General features: G+C 37.3%; 1 protein-coding gene across 1 annotated transcript; it reads right to left on the bottom strand.

The window, feature by feature from the left end:
- Positions 1 to 12824: 12824 nt before the first annotated feature.
- Positions 12825 to 16001, bottom strand: LOC107484076 (putative kinase-like protein TMKL1). Its single transcript, XM_016104689.3, has 2 exons — positions 14406 to 16001; positions 12825 to 13688 (listed from the first exon to the last, which is right to left on the bottom strand). Exons 1-2 carry the CDS (start codon positions 15829 to 15831, stop codon positions 13048 to 13050), a joined length of 2067 nt encoding a protein of 688 aa, XP_015960175.1. The 5' UTR covers positions 15832 to 16001; the 3' UTR covers positions 12825 to 13047.
- Positions 16002 to 19483: the final 3482 nt, after the last annotated feature.

Here is a 19483-nt window from a genome sequence, read left to right as displayed (position 1 = left end):
TCACATTCATCAAGTTGAAGAACAAGTGATATCTTAGAACAAGAACAAGCGGAATTGAATAGAAGAACAATAGTAATTGTATTAATTACTCAAGGTACAGCAGAGCTCCACACCTTAATCTATGGTGTGTAGAAACTCCACCGTTGAAAATACATAAGAACAAGGTCTAGGCATGGCCAAATGGCTAGCCTCCCAATGATCAAAAGATCTAAAGATCAAAAGATTCCAAAGATCAGAAGATGAAAATACAATAGTAAAAGGTCCTACTTATAGAGAACTAGTAGCCTAGGGTGTACAGAGATGAGTAAATAACATAAAAATCCACTTCCGGGCCCACGTGGTGTGTGCTTGGGCTGAGCAATGAAGTATTTTCGTGTAGAGACTCTTCTTGGAGTTAAACGCCAGCTTTTATGCCAGTTTGGGCGTTTAACTCCCACTTTGGTGCCAGTTCCGGCGTTTAACGCTGAGAATTCTGAGGGTGACTTTGACCGCCGGTTTGGGCCATCAAATCTTGGGCAAAGTATGGACTATCATATATTGCTGGAAAGCCCAGATGTCTACTTTCCAACGCCGTTGAGAGCGTGCCTATTGGGCTTCTGTAGCTCCAGAAAATCCACTTCGAGTGCAGGGAGGTCAGAATCCAACAGCATCTGCAGTCCTTTTTAGTCTCTGAATCAGATTTTTGCTCAGGTCCCTCAATTTCAGCCAGAAAATACCTAAAATCACAGAAAAACACACAAACTCATAGTAAAGTCCAGAAAAGTGAATTTTAACTAAAAACTAATAAAAATATACTAAAAACTAACTAGATCATACTAAAAACATACTAAAAACAATGCCAAAAAGCGTACAAATTATCCGCTCATCATACTCACAGTATTCTGTCCGACTTCTTGCCTTCTTATGTTTGATTGGGCAAGGAGGTAGAAGTTTTTTTGTGTGGCAGATCTCTCTGTAGACATCCACTAGAGAAACTCAAAGGGGAGTATAGTTGTGATATCTTAGGGGATTTTTCAAGTTTTGTTCGTTCTTCTTCTTGGGATCTTTTTCTTTTTTTCGAGTTTTTCTCTATGTTGATGTATTTTTCTGCCCTTTCTTGGACTTCATTCAGGGAAACTGGGTACCGCTTAGATATGGATTGAGAGAATGGCCCTTCTTTAAGGCCATTGACTAATCCCATGATCACGGCTTCAGTTGGCAGATTCTGAATCTCCAAGCATGCTTTGTTAAACCTTTTCATGTAGTCTCTATGGGTTTCTCTGACCTATTGTTTAACTCCTAATAAGCTCAGGGCGTGCTTAGTTTTGTCATTTTGGATAGAAAACCTGGTCAGAAACTTCCTTGCCAGGTCATCGAAGCTGGTTATCGACCTGGAGGGCAAGTTATCAAACCACTTCATTGCCGTTTTAGTCAGGGTGGTCGTGAAGGCTTTGCAACGAATGGCATTAAAGGCGTCAATCAGATACATCCTGCTTTTGAAGTTGTTAAGATGGTGCCTCGGGTCGGTCGTCCAGTCATAGGGGTCCATGTCGAGAGTTTTAAACTTTCTGGGCACTTTGGCCCACATGATCTCATCTATGAACGGATCTTCCCTTCTTAGGGGCTCTCTTCCCGGTCTGATCGATTATTCTGACTATGAAAGTCAGCTTCTAGTTTTAGGAGCTTTTCTTCTAGCTCCCTTTGTCGTCTTACTTCTCTCCGCATTTTTCGCTCTGCTTCTCGTTGTCTTTCAGCCTCGTGTTCCAACTGTTCTAGTCGCTCCCGTTGACCATCGACTAGGCCTAGTATGTCCGCTGTTTGGGGAAGCTCCTTGTCTTCAGAATGGTGAATCTCTGAATGAATCCGCCTTGGACAGGGATTTCCTTATGGCCCTTTTCCATGGGGTTCATGCATTTGGTGTGGTAGAGGTAATATAAGAGCATTGCCCTCTAGTTGGGGCTCAGCTTCAAATTTAGACGCCGTATGGCCATCTTCATACTGGTTATCCACCATTGTTGTGGGGTGAATTCCAGGTCCCTGGCAATGGTACCAATATTTCGAGGGTTACCTGAAACGTTGATTTGGGCATGGACGTGAGGTCCAGATCCTTTTGTATGCCAGCATCCGACTTATTGATGTCGAGGTGCCGCCTGTCTGAGTTCCTCGTGAGGAGGTGGGGGTGATACCTCCAAGAAACTCCGATACTTAAGTTAGCAAGGGCTTTAGGCAAATTTTTAGTATATTAGACGTGAAGGTGTAACCACTTTTGTTGGAGTAGTTCTATCTTTTCTAATGGATAATTGTTCCCTTTTATTTTGGGAGTTTGTTGGGATTTATATTTTTAGCAATGTTTTGAAAACTGGACCGGACCGTCCGATTCGACTGGATTAACCAAAACCTGGTCGTCTAGCCTGTTCGGTTGATCTACAAAATCATTCTGCAAAAAATCGTTTAAAAAATGGTCAAACCGGCAGTTAACCGGTGAACTGGCCAAACCGATTGGGTTTTTTTTAAATCCGATTTTGTGACTTGCATTAAAAATTGTGTCATTTTGACGTTAGGAAGAAGAAAAAAATGCTAACTAACACCCAGTCCAAGTTCCCTTTCAACCCATTAGCACCCAGTACCAATTCCTTCACTAGGCAAACCCTATCAGAGCAAACACCATGATAAATCCCAATTTTATGGTTTATCTTGTGCTTAATTTAGGAGATTTTATCAACTTATCTCACATTATTCAATGAAATAGCATGGTTTTGTAATTCACCCTAAATTTGTGCTTAAGAGTGAAAACATGCTTTTTATGCCCTTAAATTGGTAATTTTAATTCACTTAAATTCCATTCGATGCCTTGATGTGTTTGTTGAGTAATTTCAAGCTCATAGGACAAGTATTGGATGGAAGAAGTGAAGAAAAAAGCATGCAAAGTGGAGAATTCATGGAAAAACAAGATTTGGAGTACTTAGAATGACGCACACGCGTGATAGACGCGCACGCGTGAGGAGGTACATCGTCGAAGGCGATGCGTACGAGTGAGAAGAAAATGCCAGACGACGCGTACGCGTGGCCCATGTATACACGTCACAGCAGGCACGTTACCTCATTAAAGTGAAAACGTTGGGGGCGATTTCTGAGCTTCCCAAACCCAAATCCAACTTATTTCAAAGACTATTTCATGCAAAATTCAAGATGGGTCAAAGGGAGAGCAATTAGTTTTAGGTTAGCATCATGTAGTTTAATTTTCTAGAGAGCGAAGCTCCCTCTTCTCTCTAGAATTAGGGTTCTTAGGTTAATTTTCATCTTAAATCTAGGTTTAATTCCTTATTTTAATCTTGTTTCCTTTACAATTTCTTGTTCCTACATCTTCATTCTCTTAGTTTGTAGTGTTAATTTCCCTTTTATGTCACTTTTATGTTTATGAATACTCTTGTTGGATTTAGATTTCCTTTAATGCAATTTGAGGTATTTCATGTTTAATGTTGTTTTCTTGAGTTGTTATTGTTGATTCCTTGTATTGGGTAGTTGTTAGATTTTATATTTTTTACGATTTAATATGCTTTCCTTTTATGCCTTCCAAGTGTTTGACAAAATGCTTGGTTGGATGTTAGAGTAGCTTTTTTGAGCATTCTTGGTTTGGAAGGAGAAATTAGGTGCTCTTGAGTCATTAATACCCAATTTAGATTGGTGATCTAGAGTTGTTAGTTAATATTGTTTCCATTCACTCTAATCTCTTGCTAATTTAATTAGTAAGTTGATTAGGACTTTTGGATTGAGATTAACTAGTCTTATTTGACTTTCTCTTGTCTGAAGTTAACATTATACCTTCTTCCATTGTTAGAGATGATGAAATAGGAAAAATTCTTGTTAATTATTGTTATGATTAGTGACTAGGATAGAAAGCCTATATTCTCAATTCTTGCTATGAATGTCTCTCTTTATTAATTGCTTTCTTTAGTTGCTTGCTTTACTTACTTGCCATTAATTTTCTTTCCTCTTTTACCAAATTAAACCCCCCTTGTTCCTCGATAGCCAATAGTTGATCACTTCATTGTAATTCCTTGTGAGACGACCCGAGATTTGAATACTTCGGTTAATTTTTATTGGGGTTTGTACTTATGACAACCAATCATTAAAATTTGATTTGAGAGTTATTAGTTGGTTTGGAGCTATGCTTATAATGAAATTCTTATTTCTACAAGAGAAATTCTAGATCAACAATAATTCTCACTTTCAAATTTTTGGTGCCGTTGTCGGGGAATTGCAATGGTGTTATGTTATTGGCTATTGTATATATGTGAATATTGTGAATATGTTTGCCTTTTGCTTCTTTGTTAGTTGTTGCTAGTTGTAGGACTTTGCTTTCTTTGTTTCTTGTTAGTTTTTGTTCTTGTTTTCTCTTTCACTATGAATTCACACCACTTTGGCTATGAGTTCGGTTCAAACTATGTTGTAGGAAATGGAAGCTTTAATTAGGATTTGCATCAACGATTTGGAGATCAAAGGTGGGAGGAGCCTCAAGCTTATGGACAACCTTCATGGAAATAACCTCCTTTGGCTTCTTATAGGTACCATCCAACTCTTGATGCAAATCAATCTAATGTGTGTGATGACCCTTATTGTGGTTGTCAAACACAATCATCATATGCATATAACCCAATCCCTCAACATAGTCCTCAACAACCATACTCACAAGCCTCATACCACTAGTCACCTCTATATGATCCTAACTCATATCCACCATACCAACCACCATATGAACCATATCTAGAGCCACCACCATTCCAACACCAATACTCCCATGAACCATAAATTCCATGTACACCACCTCAAGACTTTCATCAATATGAACCACCTTCCAACTATAATACCTTTCCCTCAAACAATGAACCCTCTCTTCTACCACCGCCCTCAATGGATGAAGATCTCCATGCCCTCATGCTAGAAAAAAGTGAGCTTAGCTCTTACATCCAAAGGCAACAAGAGGAGACAGAAAAGGAGTTCAAGAAGCTAGAAGCCAAGATTTCTACCATGGCAGAAGCCGTTAGCAACATGGTCTTATCCCACCAACGCTTACGCGATCAAGGCACTCCCATTGTTGAATGTGGAGAAGCAACCAAGGAGCATCGTGAGGGAGTGAACTTGAAGCTTCAAGGTGAAGAAGAGGAGTTGAGACAAGAAGTGCAACAAGAGGAGGATGTAGAGATTATTGAACAAGAGGAAGTAGTGGTTGAAAATTTAGAAGATGTTGAGTGCAAAGAGGAATCCCAAGTTGAAGAGCCTTCTTTCATGGTGTTTGAAGTTGGTGTTGAGGAAGATAGTGCACAACCTCCTAGGCATAATGTGAGTGAATAATTGAAAGAAATGAGGCATGCACCAAGTTCCCCTATCTATGATGATTCTGCATCAATATATGATCCTTTTGAGTTTGATGAATCCTTCCCCATTGAACTTGGAATTGACATTGAGGTAGATTTCACTAAACCTCCTATTTATGATTTAAGTGATGGGGAAGAGCTAGAAGAATTTGGTGAAGAAGAATGTCAACTTGAGGAAGCTTGGCAAGAGGTAGAGCTTGAAGAGCCTTGCTAATTAGTGGAAGCCTCTAGAAGAGGATGGATAGGAGTCGAACATGCTTTATCAAGACCGTTGGGAACTCCTCTACCTAAGTTGGCATCTAATCCTTCATTTGAGTGGGTAAAACTTCTAACTCTTAGCTTTATTATCCCACTTGAATTTGGTTTACTTGAAACGGATGGCCAACTTAGGGCGCTTTGTGGAATGAAGCATGAGAGAAGGATGTTTAGTGGTTGGCGTTGTAAATCTAGGCTCATTATGGTTGAAGCTTCAAGGAGTGGATACAAAGGTTGGTGTAGTTCTCAATTGAATACGTCTAGGAGGATAGTTTGGTGCCTTAGTGAGAATTCAGCTTTTCTACCACCCGGAGGGAATCATCGTGATCAACTTGAAGACAGGTGTCAAAATGAAGTATGGGATCCCGGATTACAAGATGTGGATCAACTTTGGGAGCTCATGGTTTGTGAAGAACTCCATTAAAGCTTGGAGCTATTAACTTTGAATGATGGATCTTATTGGAAGTCCAAACATTGGTGGATGTTCAAGGATGGATTCAAGCACAAGCCACCTTGATGAGAGCTCCCCATAAGTCCAACTTAAGGACAATAAACAAAAGGGCTAGGTGGGAGACACTCCACCATGGTAACATCTTTTCATTTTTCTCTTTTGTACATATTAGTAAAATTAATCTGATTCATGTTTTATTTAGTTAGTTGAGTTTATTTGGGAGTCTAGTATGTTAAATAAGGTTTTATGGTGTTTTGGTAGCTGTTTGGATGTTTGAAATGCTTGGTTTGGTGCAAGAACCCTTGGAAAAATTTTGAAAAACATAGCACAATGCCACTCGTATGCGTCACCCACGCGTACGCGTGACCCCAAGAATTTCGACCACCCACGCGTACGCCTTACCCACGTGTATGCGTGGACCCAAAATTTTCACCTCCCATACAAATTCCAAGAGTTGCGCGCGTTTTGGGCTAGAATTGTGCCTTTAGCACAAAACCCACCAACGCGTACACGTCGCCTCTCTGATTTGTCCATCATGCATACGCGTGATCCATGCGTAAGCGTTACACCCATTTTACCTCACCACACTTACGCGTCACTCCATGCGTACGCGTGGATTACTCTGTTTCACCCACTTCTTTTCTTCTCCTTTTTCCATTTCTTTCATTCTTCTCCCTTCTTCTCTTTTCTTTCCACCCTTCAACCATCATCCAACACTACCAAGCACCATTTATCACCATTTCTTTTAGTTGGTTAATTAGTTAGTTATTTAGTTAGTTTAATTTTTGTTTAATTTCTGTTTTTCATTATAAGTGTTGGATTATTAATCTTGTTTGCTGTCTATTGCTGCTGATTACTGATAAGATGTTAGTTTAATATCATTTTTGTTAACATTCATTGTTGGATTCTTTGTTGAGGTTATATTTTGATACTTGGTTTTGAGTTTTTCATGTTTAACATTTGTGAATACCAAGTACATGTGACATTGCCTTCAAGCTTTCTAAATATTTTGAATTGCATGTTTTGGCCACCATGCATTCATCATCCATTGTTAAGCAATTGTACATTATCAATGCATTTTTTTAGGTGATGCTTGTTTATGATTGACCCTTATTCACATCACCGATTTCATGCATTGAGATTTTGGAATTGTGAAATTCGATCGTAGGCTTACCTAGTGACATATTTTTTAGCTTTGTAAAGCTTTGTGGACCATGCTTGCTATGTGATTGATTTTAATTCTTCTATCTTCTTTTTCCTAAGTTGCATAGCACCCATGTGTTCTACTTCTATATCACTTGGGTGTTGCAAACAACTTTAATATGTATCATTGTTTTATGTGTGAGCTTTACATTTCATTTGGTTCATTAAGTTTCCTTGCACATCAATCAACACTCATGCATTATCCAATTTCACAATTGCTTGACCTTGCTTGAATGCTTTTATGTTTCTTCATTGCTTATTTGGTTGACTTGACCTACAAGTTTTCTTTAGAGTATCTCAAGTACACTAGAATGATTGAAGTGTATGCTTTCTTTTGTATACTTGTGACATAGTTTTTATGCTAGTGTGTGTGTGTTCTAAACTACACGCAATCTTAGAATTCACACACCTATTTTTCTTCAATTTCACACTAATTCACTCACTTCATTCTAGTGATCATCACCTCATCCCAACAATGTATGCTTCCCTACTTTTGCATTTAATTGTCTTCTTATCTTGTTTTTTATTCTCAGGAGGATGCATCATAAGCAAAAACGGAAGCGGAAGAAAGAACACACAGCACCGATTGACCTACCAGTTGAAGGTAGCAATTTGGAGAGTCGCCGTACCCCCTTGCTCATCTTTAAGTGCACTGAGGACGGTGTAAACTTTTAAGTGTGGGGAGGTCGTCCGACCAATCAGCATTTTTGGGTGACAAGTTTCTAATCCCAACACTTTTGCATTTCATTTTTAGGTCTTTTAGGATTTTTAGTTGCATCTTCTTATTTTGTATGTATGTATAATAAGCTTAGTCAAAATAATGAAATTTTCCAAGGAATTTGTCTATATTGATTTGAAAAAAAAATTTAGAACTTGCTTGAATTACATATATCGTGGATCATGTTTTTGAGCTAAGAATGCAAGCATGTGAGTTTTGAGCCTAATTATGTGGTTACATCATATAACCACTTATTTCTATTCTTGTGTGCATTGTTCTCTTTCTATGATTGTAATCTTTGATTTGATTGATTCTATATGTTCATTCTTTTATGTATGAATGCACTTATATGATTGAGGCCATTGTTTCGATTAGCTCACTTACTCAAATAGCCTTACCTTTTATCTTCCATTGTTAGCCAACTTTGAGCCTATGAAAAACCCATTTGTTCTTAATTTTAGCACATTACAAGCCTTAAAGTGAAAAATAATAAATGTTTCTTATTTGGATCTTTGATTAGCTTAGTCTAGTGAGAGTGTTTATCATTCAATTGTGGGAGAATTGGGAACATTGGCTGGGATAAAAGAGTATTTTTGTATTTTTGTTAAAATTTTGAGAATTGGGTACATACTCATGTATTAATTGAATGTTAAACCATATGCATTGATGATCTTGTATATATATTTTAGTTGAAAAAAATGAGGAAAAGAAAAATAAAAAAAGAAAAGGAAAAAGAAAAAATAATATAAAAAGAAAAAGAAAAGCAATAAAAAGGGGTCAAAATATTCCAAAGTAAAGTTCAATAAAAATCAATGCATATGTGTGGTGATCAAAAAGAAATGCATGAGTGTGTGAAAAAGTAAAGAATGGATAGTTAGGTTTGTTTAGAATTGTATAGGTTGTCATATAGGTTAGGTGGAAAGTTTAAGTTAATCAAATATTCAAATTTCAAGCTCACTTGACCATATGCATCCTTACCTTGACCCTAGTCCCATTACAACCTATGGATAAGTCCTCATGATATTTGTATGCATGCATGAACTAATTGTTGATTGTTAGATGAAAAACAAATCTTGAAAAGCATGATTAGGGGAGAATTGAGTGAATCAACCCTATACACTTGAGTGACTAGAGCGGATACACATCCAGTGAGGGTTCGATTGCTCAATTACATGTTTTCACCTATGATCATATCTTTTTGCAAGTTTGAAAAATCTTTTAAAAACTCAATTCAATTGTGGGTATGATTTGATTGCTATTGCTTTAACCCTTGAACTTATAGATGTATTGTTGGAAATTGATTTATTTTGACCAAGAAATTACATTCATTTAGATAGATTGCATGTAGGTAGATTGCATATAGTTTATTTGCATTGAATAAATGTTGATACCCTTTGTTTCCTTCTTGAGTTTAGCATGAGGACATGCTTAGTTTAAGTGTGGGGAGGTTTGATAAATCCCAATTTTGTGGTTTATCTTGTGCTTAATTTAGGGGATTTTATCAACTTATCTCACGTTTATTCAATGAAATAGCATGGTTTTGTAATTCTCCATAAATTTGTGCTTAAGAGTGAAAACATGCTTTTTATGCCCTTAAATTGGTAATTTTAATTCACTTTAATTCCATTCGATGTCTTGATGTGTTTGTTAAGTAATTTCAGGCTCATAAGGCAAGTATTGGATGGAAGAAGTGAAGAGAAAAGCATGCAAAGTGGAGAATTCATGGAAAAACAAGGATTTTGAGTGCTTAGAGCGACATGCACACATGACGGACGCGCACGGGTGAGGAGGTACATCGTCGAAGGCGACGCGTACGCGTGACATGACACATACTCGTGAGAAGAAAACCCAGACGATGTGTACGCGTGGCCCATGCGTATGCGTCACAACAGGCACGTGACCTCATTAAAGTGAAAACGTTGGGGGCGAATTCTGAGCTTCCCAGGCCCAAATCCAACTGATTCTAGAAACTATTTCATCAGAATTTAAGATGGGTCAAAGGGGGAGCAATTAGTTTTAGGTTAGCATCATGTAGTGTAGTTTTCTAGAGAGAGAAGCTCCCTCTTCTCTCTAGAATTAAGGTTCTTAGGTTAATTTCCATCTTAGATCTAGGTTTAATTCCTTATTTTCATCTTGTTTCCTTTACAATTTTTTGTTCCTACATCTTCATTCTCTTAGTTTGTAGTGTTAATTTCCCTTTTATGTCACTTTTATGTTTATGAATCCTCTTGTTGGATTTGGATTTCCTTTAATGCAATTTGAGGTATTTCATGTTTAATGTTGTTTTCTTGAGTTGTTATTGTTGATTCCTTGTATTGGGTAGTTGTTAGATTTTATATTTTTTGCAATTTAATATGATTTCCTTTTATTCCTTCTAAATGTTTGACAAAATGCTTAGTTAGATGTTAGAGTAGCTTTTTGGGCATTCTTGGCTTGGAAGGAGAAATTAGGTGCTCTTGAGTCATTAATACCCAATTTAGATTGGTGATCTAGAGTTGTTAGTTAATATTGTTTCCATTCACTCTAATCTCTTGCTAATTCAATTAGTAAGTTGATTAGGACTTTTGGATTGAGATTAACTAGTCTTATTTGACTTTCTCTCGTGTGAAGATAACATTATACCTTCTTCTATTGTTAGAGATTACAAAATAGGATAAATTCTTGTTAATTATTGTTATGATTAGTGACTAGGATAGAAAGCCTATATTCTCAATCCTTGCCATGAATGTCTCTCTTTATTAATTGCTTTCTTTAGTTGCTTGCTTTACTTACTTGCCATTAATTTTCTTGCCCCTTTTACCAAATCAAACCCCCCTTGTTCCTCCATAGCCAATAATTGATCACTTCATTGCAATTCCTTGTAAGACAACCCGAGGTTTGAATACTTCGGTTAATTTTCATTGGGGTTTATACTTGTGCAACCAATCATTAAAATTTGATTTGAGAGTTATTAGTTGGTTTGGAGCTATGCTTACAATGAAGTTCCCACGGTCAGCCCCCCAGCCGCCGCCACTCTTTTCTTCATCACCTTCTCTGTGCTCGTCGCGAAGCCGCCGCTACTCTTCTCCTCCTCACCATATATGTGCTCGTTGTGAAGCCCGCCTTTGTGATCGTCGGCGGCGGCAATGACAGAGGGTGCCATCAACGGTCTTGTTCTTGTCGCTATCCTGGATGTCTCTGCTTGGCTTCTCTCTCTTCAAGCTCGCTCTCTCTCCCTCTCAGATCTCACTCTGTCTCACGTGAAACACAAACGTCTCTGCTCACTTGTCCTCCTCGTCGTCACCTCCGTTTAACTACTCGGCCATCACCTCCTCGCGGACGTCTTTGTTACTCGGCTACCTTGTCTTCTCCAGTGAGCACTCCTCCATTGGTTCTTCAGTCTTAATTTTTTTCTGAAATTAATTATGATTAATCTATACTTCTGAGTTAATTATTCTTGTTAAGTTGTATGGTTTTTGATAAAAAATTTTCTAAGGTTTTTTTAAAATAATTTTGTTGATTGTTGATGGTAATTGTTAATTCTATGTTCTAAGTTTTCTGAGTTCTGTAATTATTAATTTTGTATTCTGAAGCTGTATGTATCATTGGATTGTTGCTGATGTGAATAGAAATTGTGTAAATTTGTGTTCAATAATGAGTTCTGTAATTGTTAATTTTGTATTCTAAAGCTGTATGTATCATTGGATTGTTGCTGATGTGAATAGAAATTGTATAAATCTGTGTTTAATAATCAACACTTGGTTATTGGCTATATGTAATTTGTGTAAGTTTAGATTCAATAATTAGAAATTTGTATAAGTAGTGTTTAAACTTAGTTTGTTCTTTTAGTGGTGGAATATAATGTGTTTGTTAATTATATGTCTTTTGATTGTCTGTAGTGGTAAATTTTAATGTTTGAATTTGTGAATTTTGAATTTTCAATGATAAATTATAGACATTTTAAATTTTAATATTTAAAATTTTGAATTTTGAATTTTATTAATTTTAAAGTCATTAAATTTAAATATTTAAAATTTTATAGTGAATTTTAATAATTTTATTTTATATTTATTTAAATCGGTTTAACCACGATTCGATCCCGATTGAACCATTAAACTATTGAACCAGTCACTTGATCGATTTAATGACCGGTCCAGTTCTCGTAACCTTAATTTTTAATGAAGATAAAGATTGTAAGCGAGAATTAGAGAGGCAGTTACTTGCTTTTAGACAAGTAGAAGTTAGCTCCTTTGTCAGTGTCCAATCTCTTTAAAATCATCCGGCATGTCGTAAAAGCCACCCTTTTTGCTAAACTTATTGTTTTATTGACCCTACTTTATTTATTGAATTAATATATGAACAGGTCCTATTTAATTATCCTTACAGAAAATTAAGGATGGTGGATACGTGTTGGTATCATGGGTATTATCTTTAACATTTTAAAAGAAAATTAACACAAATCATATCACAATCTTTCAAGAATTTACAAAGTTTAACATAAGATAACACAGTTCAAAGTTCCAAACACAATTTAATATAATCCAATACAAATATTAAATATCTAACTTGAGGAAATGACAAACTTATAACTTTATATATAGATAGAGGTATTTTAGCTTTTAGCTTTTATTTTATATATAGATAGAAGTATTTTAGTAAATTCCTCCATTACGGGGATTTCGCGAGTCCCCGTTAAACAGATACCTCTATTTCCGTTCCGATTCCATTGCGGGTAATCCTCACGTGTATCCGCTTCCATGGGTATTTTTGTCGTCCCTATTTCACAGCAAGTATACTATTGGACGAAAAATAATACTACTTTATCACATGAACATGGACATGGACAGACTTTTTAAATTTGCAGAACTGTGTAAGTGATTATATTTGATATTAAAAATAATCAGGAGTACCTAAACTCAGATTCATTAAAAAATATTACATGCTCTAGATCATCATCATATGATTCATTCACTACCCTTAAATTAAAATGAAACAGATACACAACTTTAAGTAAATGTAAGAGAGAGAGGGAAAGGGAGAAACCATGAGTTTAACTAAACGTACATTTTCTGAAAATTTCAGAGCTCTCAAAACGGGGTAACAGTTCCACTTCTTGTTTCTGTAGGGCTGTACAATGCAGACCTGTTCCTTGGTCTGTTCTCCTCCAACTGCCTCACAACTTCTTCCATGCTCGGCCTAACTGCCGCCACCGGTGCGCAGCATCCCATCGCCAGCTTCAGTGCCTGCACCATGCCATCTTCCATCGGACTTCTTATTCCTTTCAAGAGCTCCACATCGAACACTTCCATTGTTGTCTCTTCCAAAACCGCCACTTTCACCATCGCAGGCAAGTCAACAAACTCTCCATTTCTTCCGTTTTTCCCTGGCTTCTTCCCAATCAAAATCTCCAGCAGCAGTATACCAAATGCATAAACATCAGTCCTGGAATTGCATTTCTTCATTTTTTGAAGTTCCGGAGCCTTGTAGCCGTCTGCTCGAGCAAGTGCTACCATTTCGTCGGCTATGGAAGGAACCATCAGCTTATCAAGGCCAAAATCAGTGACCCTCGCAACAAAGAAGTCGTCCACTAGCACATTTTTGGATCTTACGTTCGCATGAGTGATCGGTACATCAAGTCCTGTATGAAGATAGGCCAGCCCTCTCGCTATTCCCAATGCGATCTTGTGTCGCCTAGCCCAGTTCAGCACTGGTTTTCCTGCTTTAGTTTCTGTAGAAAAGCAAAATTACAGCAAAATGGTCAACACTCAATTCCAAGCAACAACATAACTATTGATATCACCAAAGCCCGTTTAAGTTTACTTCTTTTTTTTCATCTCAACTTTCACTTAAACTCCCATCTGATGTAGAAGAACTGGAATCATCAAGAATCATCCGGCGATGACGAGAGTGATCCTACTGATAGGCATTATGAACTATCTTATTTGAGGTACAGGACATAGAATAAGCATAAACTATTTTATGATATTAATCCAGTTTATTAGGATATGACAAACATTACCTTAAGAAAATTGTTATTACAAGAATATTATTAGATCAAGAATGACATACAGAAGTCACAAAGTTATGCACAAGACATAAATACAGGCTCTTGATTCTCTCTATGTTTTAAGCTGAATAGAAAAGCTAGTAAATGATTTAACTGTCGTCCAAGTTAAAAGTCTTACATGTCATTGATTTGAGAAATTAACAGGATAATTTCTCTTCTCTTTTCAAGGCTGAGAAATCGTATGTAATTTTATTCTAGCACTGGAACACTCCGAAGGGTTATATATATATTTCAGTTTGAACCAATCCAATCAAATTAGATACAAACTATGAAAAAGATTTTAGTATGACGAGGATTTTAACTGTGTAAACTTGAGAGTGAAGTGGCAGTGCAATATGAAACATCATTTATGCAAGTGTTTATGTATATAGTCCTTACCATGAAGAAGCTCATGAAGGGTTCTAAGAGGAAAATAGTCATAAATAAGGAGCTTCTCGCCTCTCTTCCCCTGATAGAAGGCTCTCAAAGGAATCAAGTTCTCATGACGAATCTTGCCCAACTGCTTTATAACTGGCAAGCACGAGTTCCTATCCTTGCAGCTACCTTCCCTCAACAACCTCAAAGCAATGGTGCTCCCATCAGCAAGCTTCGCCTTATAAGCAGTCCCATAACATGTCTTCTCCATGACTTGTCCAGTCGCATTCAACACATCATCCAACGTCAAATTCTCGCCGCCGCTGAATATCATAAGCTTCCCTTCCCCCCCATCACCATCACCAGCCCCACCACCACCACCATTCTCATCATCTTCCTCTTCGTCATTCAACTCATCTTCACTCTCTCCGCTACCCTTCCTCTTCTTGTTCTGCATATAACCAATCAACAAAGAAGCCAAAACAACTGCACTAGTCATAAGACTAATAACTATGCCAGCAACTGCACCAGAACTCAGTGCAGAGTTTCTGGTGCAACTTCTCAAAGGTGGTCCACACAAGTCAGGACTATTCCCTTCAAACACATCAACCCCAAATTTGTTCTGCCCAAAAAATGGCAAAACCCCGCTGAAGTTATTATGAGAAAGGTTCAATTTTTCAAGCTTTAGCCCAAATAAGCTCTGAGGAATTGAACCAACAAACATATTGTTCCCTAAATCAAGCTGCTTCAACCCACCAAACTTCGTAACAAACTCAGGAAACTCCCCAGAGAACCTGTTATCACCCAAATCAAGAAACTGAAGACTCTTACAAGAAGAAGAGTTAGGCAATGCAGGTTCTGGAACATTCCCAGAGAAGGAGTTTCCATGAACCCTAAGAGAAACAAGTCTATCACAAAGATTCCAAATTGAAGCAGGAATCTGCCCAGTCAAAAGATTATCACCAAAATCAATGTCAGATAATGAGGTACTGTAACCAATTTCAAGAGGAACCGTTCCTTTCAAGGAGTTAATGTTAAGGTAGAGGCTTTGAAGCAATGGAAATTCACCAAGCTCTCTGGGGAGAGAACCAGATAGATTTGCAGAAGGAAGCTGAAGGGATTGTAAGTGAAGAGAAGGGTCTTTGTGGAGTGAGAGATTGGTCCATTGTGGTGATGAGAGATCAGTGCATGACAAAGGTGTGCCGCTGGAGAAGATCCATTTGAGACCTCTCCATTGACATAGTGGAACTGAAGAGTTCCATGAAGATAAGACAAGGTTTTCTTCTCCATTAGTGTTTCCTTGGAGTGAAGACTTGATTTTGAACAATAGGAGTTCAACATCAGTGGAAGAAACCACAGGTTGGGGAAGAGGCTCACTGGAAATGGAAACAACAAAAGTGACGAAAACCAAGAAGAAGAAGGAAAGAGAGAAAGCGTTCAGAACCGCCATGAGATAGGGAAAGGTGGGAGTGTGGGGATGGTGGCTGTGGGGAGTAACAAAGGAAAAAAAGAAAAGATTGAAAGAAAGAAAAACTCTCTCTTTTCTGGGAAAGCTGACACACTGTTTGACTATGATGAGTGGTGTAATAATGTGTAGTAACGAGCAAGCTCCCTTTTTTTTTATTTCTTTTCTCTCACATTCTTCAGGGGAATTCAACGGCTATGATTATTCCAATTTCGTTTTCATTTCCCACACTAGCTCATGCAATCTATTTGCAACAAAATCAAAATTGTTGTAAAATAAATAACTAATGAAGATATAATAAATATAAAGTAAATAAATATAAATATAAAATTCTAGTATTAATGTTTATTAATATAATTATTATGATATAATAAAAGTAACTTATATATTACTAATATAAGTAGTATTGTATGTAAAGAGAGAGAAGAGTATCAAAAAAAGAGAGAGAATATTATATTGATTGTTTATTGTTATTATTGTTATATAAACTTAAGCGAGGCTTCACCTATTTATATAGGTGATAGACCTTAATTTTCAACTTTCATTAACTTCCAATATGCTTTGAAAAGTTATTCCTTCAATTTAGCAAAGGTTAGTCGCCCAATCTCATAAATGGGCATTTAATTTGTTGTTATCACAACACTTCCCATTGGATACCCATTTAGGATTATTACCTCGTTAAAACCTTACTAAAGAAAAACCCAACAGAAAAAAACCTTAGTGAAAGAAAAAGAGTACAATATCCTTTAGTGATAGGGACTGCCTCATTAAAAACCTTGTTAAGAAAAACCCAATGGGAAAAAACCTGATCAAGGAAAAAAGAGTACAGTCTCCCCCTCTTATCGACATCATTTAATGTCTCGAAACCGGTGCATCCCAATCTCATGTACCGATTTTTCAAAGGAAGATTTTGGGAGTGACTTTGTGAATAAATCTGCCAGATTGTCACTTGAGCGGATCTATTGAACATCAATTGTCCCTTGATTTTGAAGATCATGAGTGAAGAAGAATTTGGGAGAAATATGCTTTGTTCTATCACCTATAATGTATCCACCTTTAAGTTGAGCAATGCATGCTGTATTATCTTCAAACAGAACAACTGGAGCTATCTTATGATCAATCAGTCCACATGATGACAGAATATATTGGATCAAACTCCTGAGCCAAAAACACTCGTGACTAGCTTCATGTATCGCGAGTATTCCAGCATGATTAGAGGAGGTTGCAGCAATCGTCTGTTTTGTGGACCTCCATGATATAGCTATACCACCATATGTGAATAGGTATCCTATTTAAGATCTCCCTTTATGTGGATCAGATAAGTATCCGGCATTTGCATAGCCAACTAGTTGTGACTTGGATCCATAGGGATAAAACAATCCCATATCAACCATTCCATGAAGATATCAAAAGATTTGCTTGATTCCACTCCAATGTCTTTTGGTTGGAGATGAACTATACCTTGATAGTAAGTTCACAGCAAATGATATATCGGGTCGTGTATTATTAGCAAGATACATTAGTGCTCCAATGGCACTAAGATATGGTACTTCAGGACCAAGGATATCTTCATTCTCTTCTTTAGAGCGGACTTGATCCTTTTTCACATCCAAAGATCTTACGATCATTGGGGTACTTAATGAATGTGACTTATCCATATAAAATCTCTTCAAGATCTTTTCTGTGTATATTATTTGATGAATAAAGATCCCATCTTTTGTATGCTCGATCTGCAGGCCGAGACAAAACTTAGTCTTTCCAAGATCTTTCATCTCAAACTCTTCTTTTAGAGTTTTTATAATTGTTGGAATCTCTTCAGGAGTCCCAATGATATTTAAATCATCAACGTACACAGCAATTATAATGAACCAGATGCAGTTTTCTTTATGAAAACACACGGGCATATATCATCATTCTTGAAACCATTTTTGGCCAAATACTTAGTAAGACGATTATACCACATTCGTCCAGATTGCTTTAGACCATATAAAGATCTTTACAATTTGACTGAGTATAACCCTTACAAATATTCATTGGATGGTTTAGATATCTTTAGTCCTTCAGGAACTTTCATATAGATATCCCGATCTAATGAGCCGTATAAATAGGTTGTCGCCACATCCATTAAATGCATATGCAATTTATGATATGCAGATAAACTGATCAAATAATACAATGTTATCGCATCCACTACAGGGGAATACGTTTCTTCATAATCTATACTAGGCCTTTGTGAAAAACCTTGTGCCACAAGTCGGGTAGTGTGCGTGAATTGTGATCATCAACAATGGCGCCAAAGACTTGGAGCTCTCAAACGTGAATCACACTTTTTCACAACTTTGCACAACTAACCAGCAAGTGTACTAGGTCGTCCAAGTAATACCTTACGTGAGTAAGGGTCGATCCCACGGAGATTGTTGGTATGAAGCAAGCTATGGTCATCTTGTAAATCTCAGTCAGGCGGATTTAAATGGTTATAATGGTTTTCGAATATAATGATAAATAAAGCATAAAATAAAGATAGAGATACTTATGTAATTCATTGGTGGGAATTTCAGATAAGTGTATGGAGATGCTTTGTCCCTTCTGAATCTCTGTTTTCCTATTGCCTTCCTCCAATCCTTCATACTCATTTCCATGGCAAGCTGTATGTAGGGCGTCACCGTTGTCAATGGCTACTTCCCATCCTCTCAGTGAGAATGGTCCAAATGCTCTGTCACAGCACGGCTAATCAAATGTCGGTTCTCGATCATGTCAGAATAGAATCCAGTGATTCTTTTGCGTCTGTCACTACGCCCAACACTCGCGAGTTTGAAGCTCGTCACAGTCATTCAATCCTTGAATTCTACTCGGAATACCACAGACAGGTTTAGACTTTTCGGATTCTCAAGAATGCTGCCAATGGATTCTAGCTTATACCACGAAGATTCTGATTAAGAAATCCAAGAGATATGCACTCGATCTAAGGTAGAACGGGAATGGTTGTCAGGCACGCGTTCATATGTGAGAATGATGATGAGTGTCACAGATCATCACATTCATCATGTTGAAGTGTAGCGAATATCTTAGAATGAGAATAAGCTGAATTGAATAGAAAATAGTAGTAATTTGCATTAATACTCGAGGTACAGCAGAGCTCCACACCTTAATCTATGCTGTGTAGAAACTCCATCATTGAAAATACATAAGTGATCAAGGTCTAGGCGTGGCCAAATGGCCAGCCTCCCCAAATAGCATGTGAAATCGAAAATAAGGGAAAAGACCCCTCGTACAATAGTAAAAAGTTCTATTTATACTAAACTAGTTACTAGGGTTTACAGAAATAATTCTAAATGCAGAAATCCACTTTTTGGGGCCCACTTTGATGTGTGTTTGGGCTAAGCTTGAGCTTTATACGTGCAGAGGCTTCTTTTGGAGTTAAACGCCAAGTTGTAACGTGTTTTTGGCGTTTAACAATGGTTTATTATGTGTTTTTGGCATTTTACTCCAGAATGCAGCATGAAACTAGCGTTAGATGCCAGTTTGTGTCATCTAAACTCGAACAAAGTATAAACTATTATATATTGCTGGAATTTCCTGGATGTCTACTTTCCAACGCAATTGAGAGCGTGCCATTTGGAGTTCTGTAGCTCCAGAA

The sequence above is a fragment of the Arachis duranensis genome, chromosome 4, assembly GCF_000817695.3.
Source record: "Arachis duranensis cultivar V14167 chromosome 4, aradu.V14167.gnm2.J7QH, whole genome shotgun sequence".
Classification (NCBI taxonomy): Eukaryota; Viridiplantae; Streptophyta; class Magnoliopsida; order Fabales; family Fabaceae; genus Arachis; species Arachis duranensis.
This window is presented reverse-complemented; position numbering and strand designations above follow the sequence as displayed.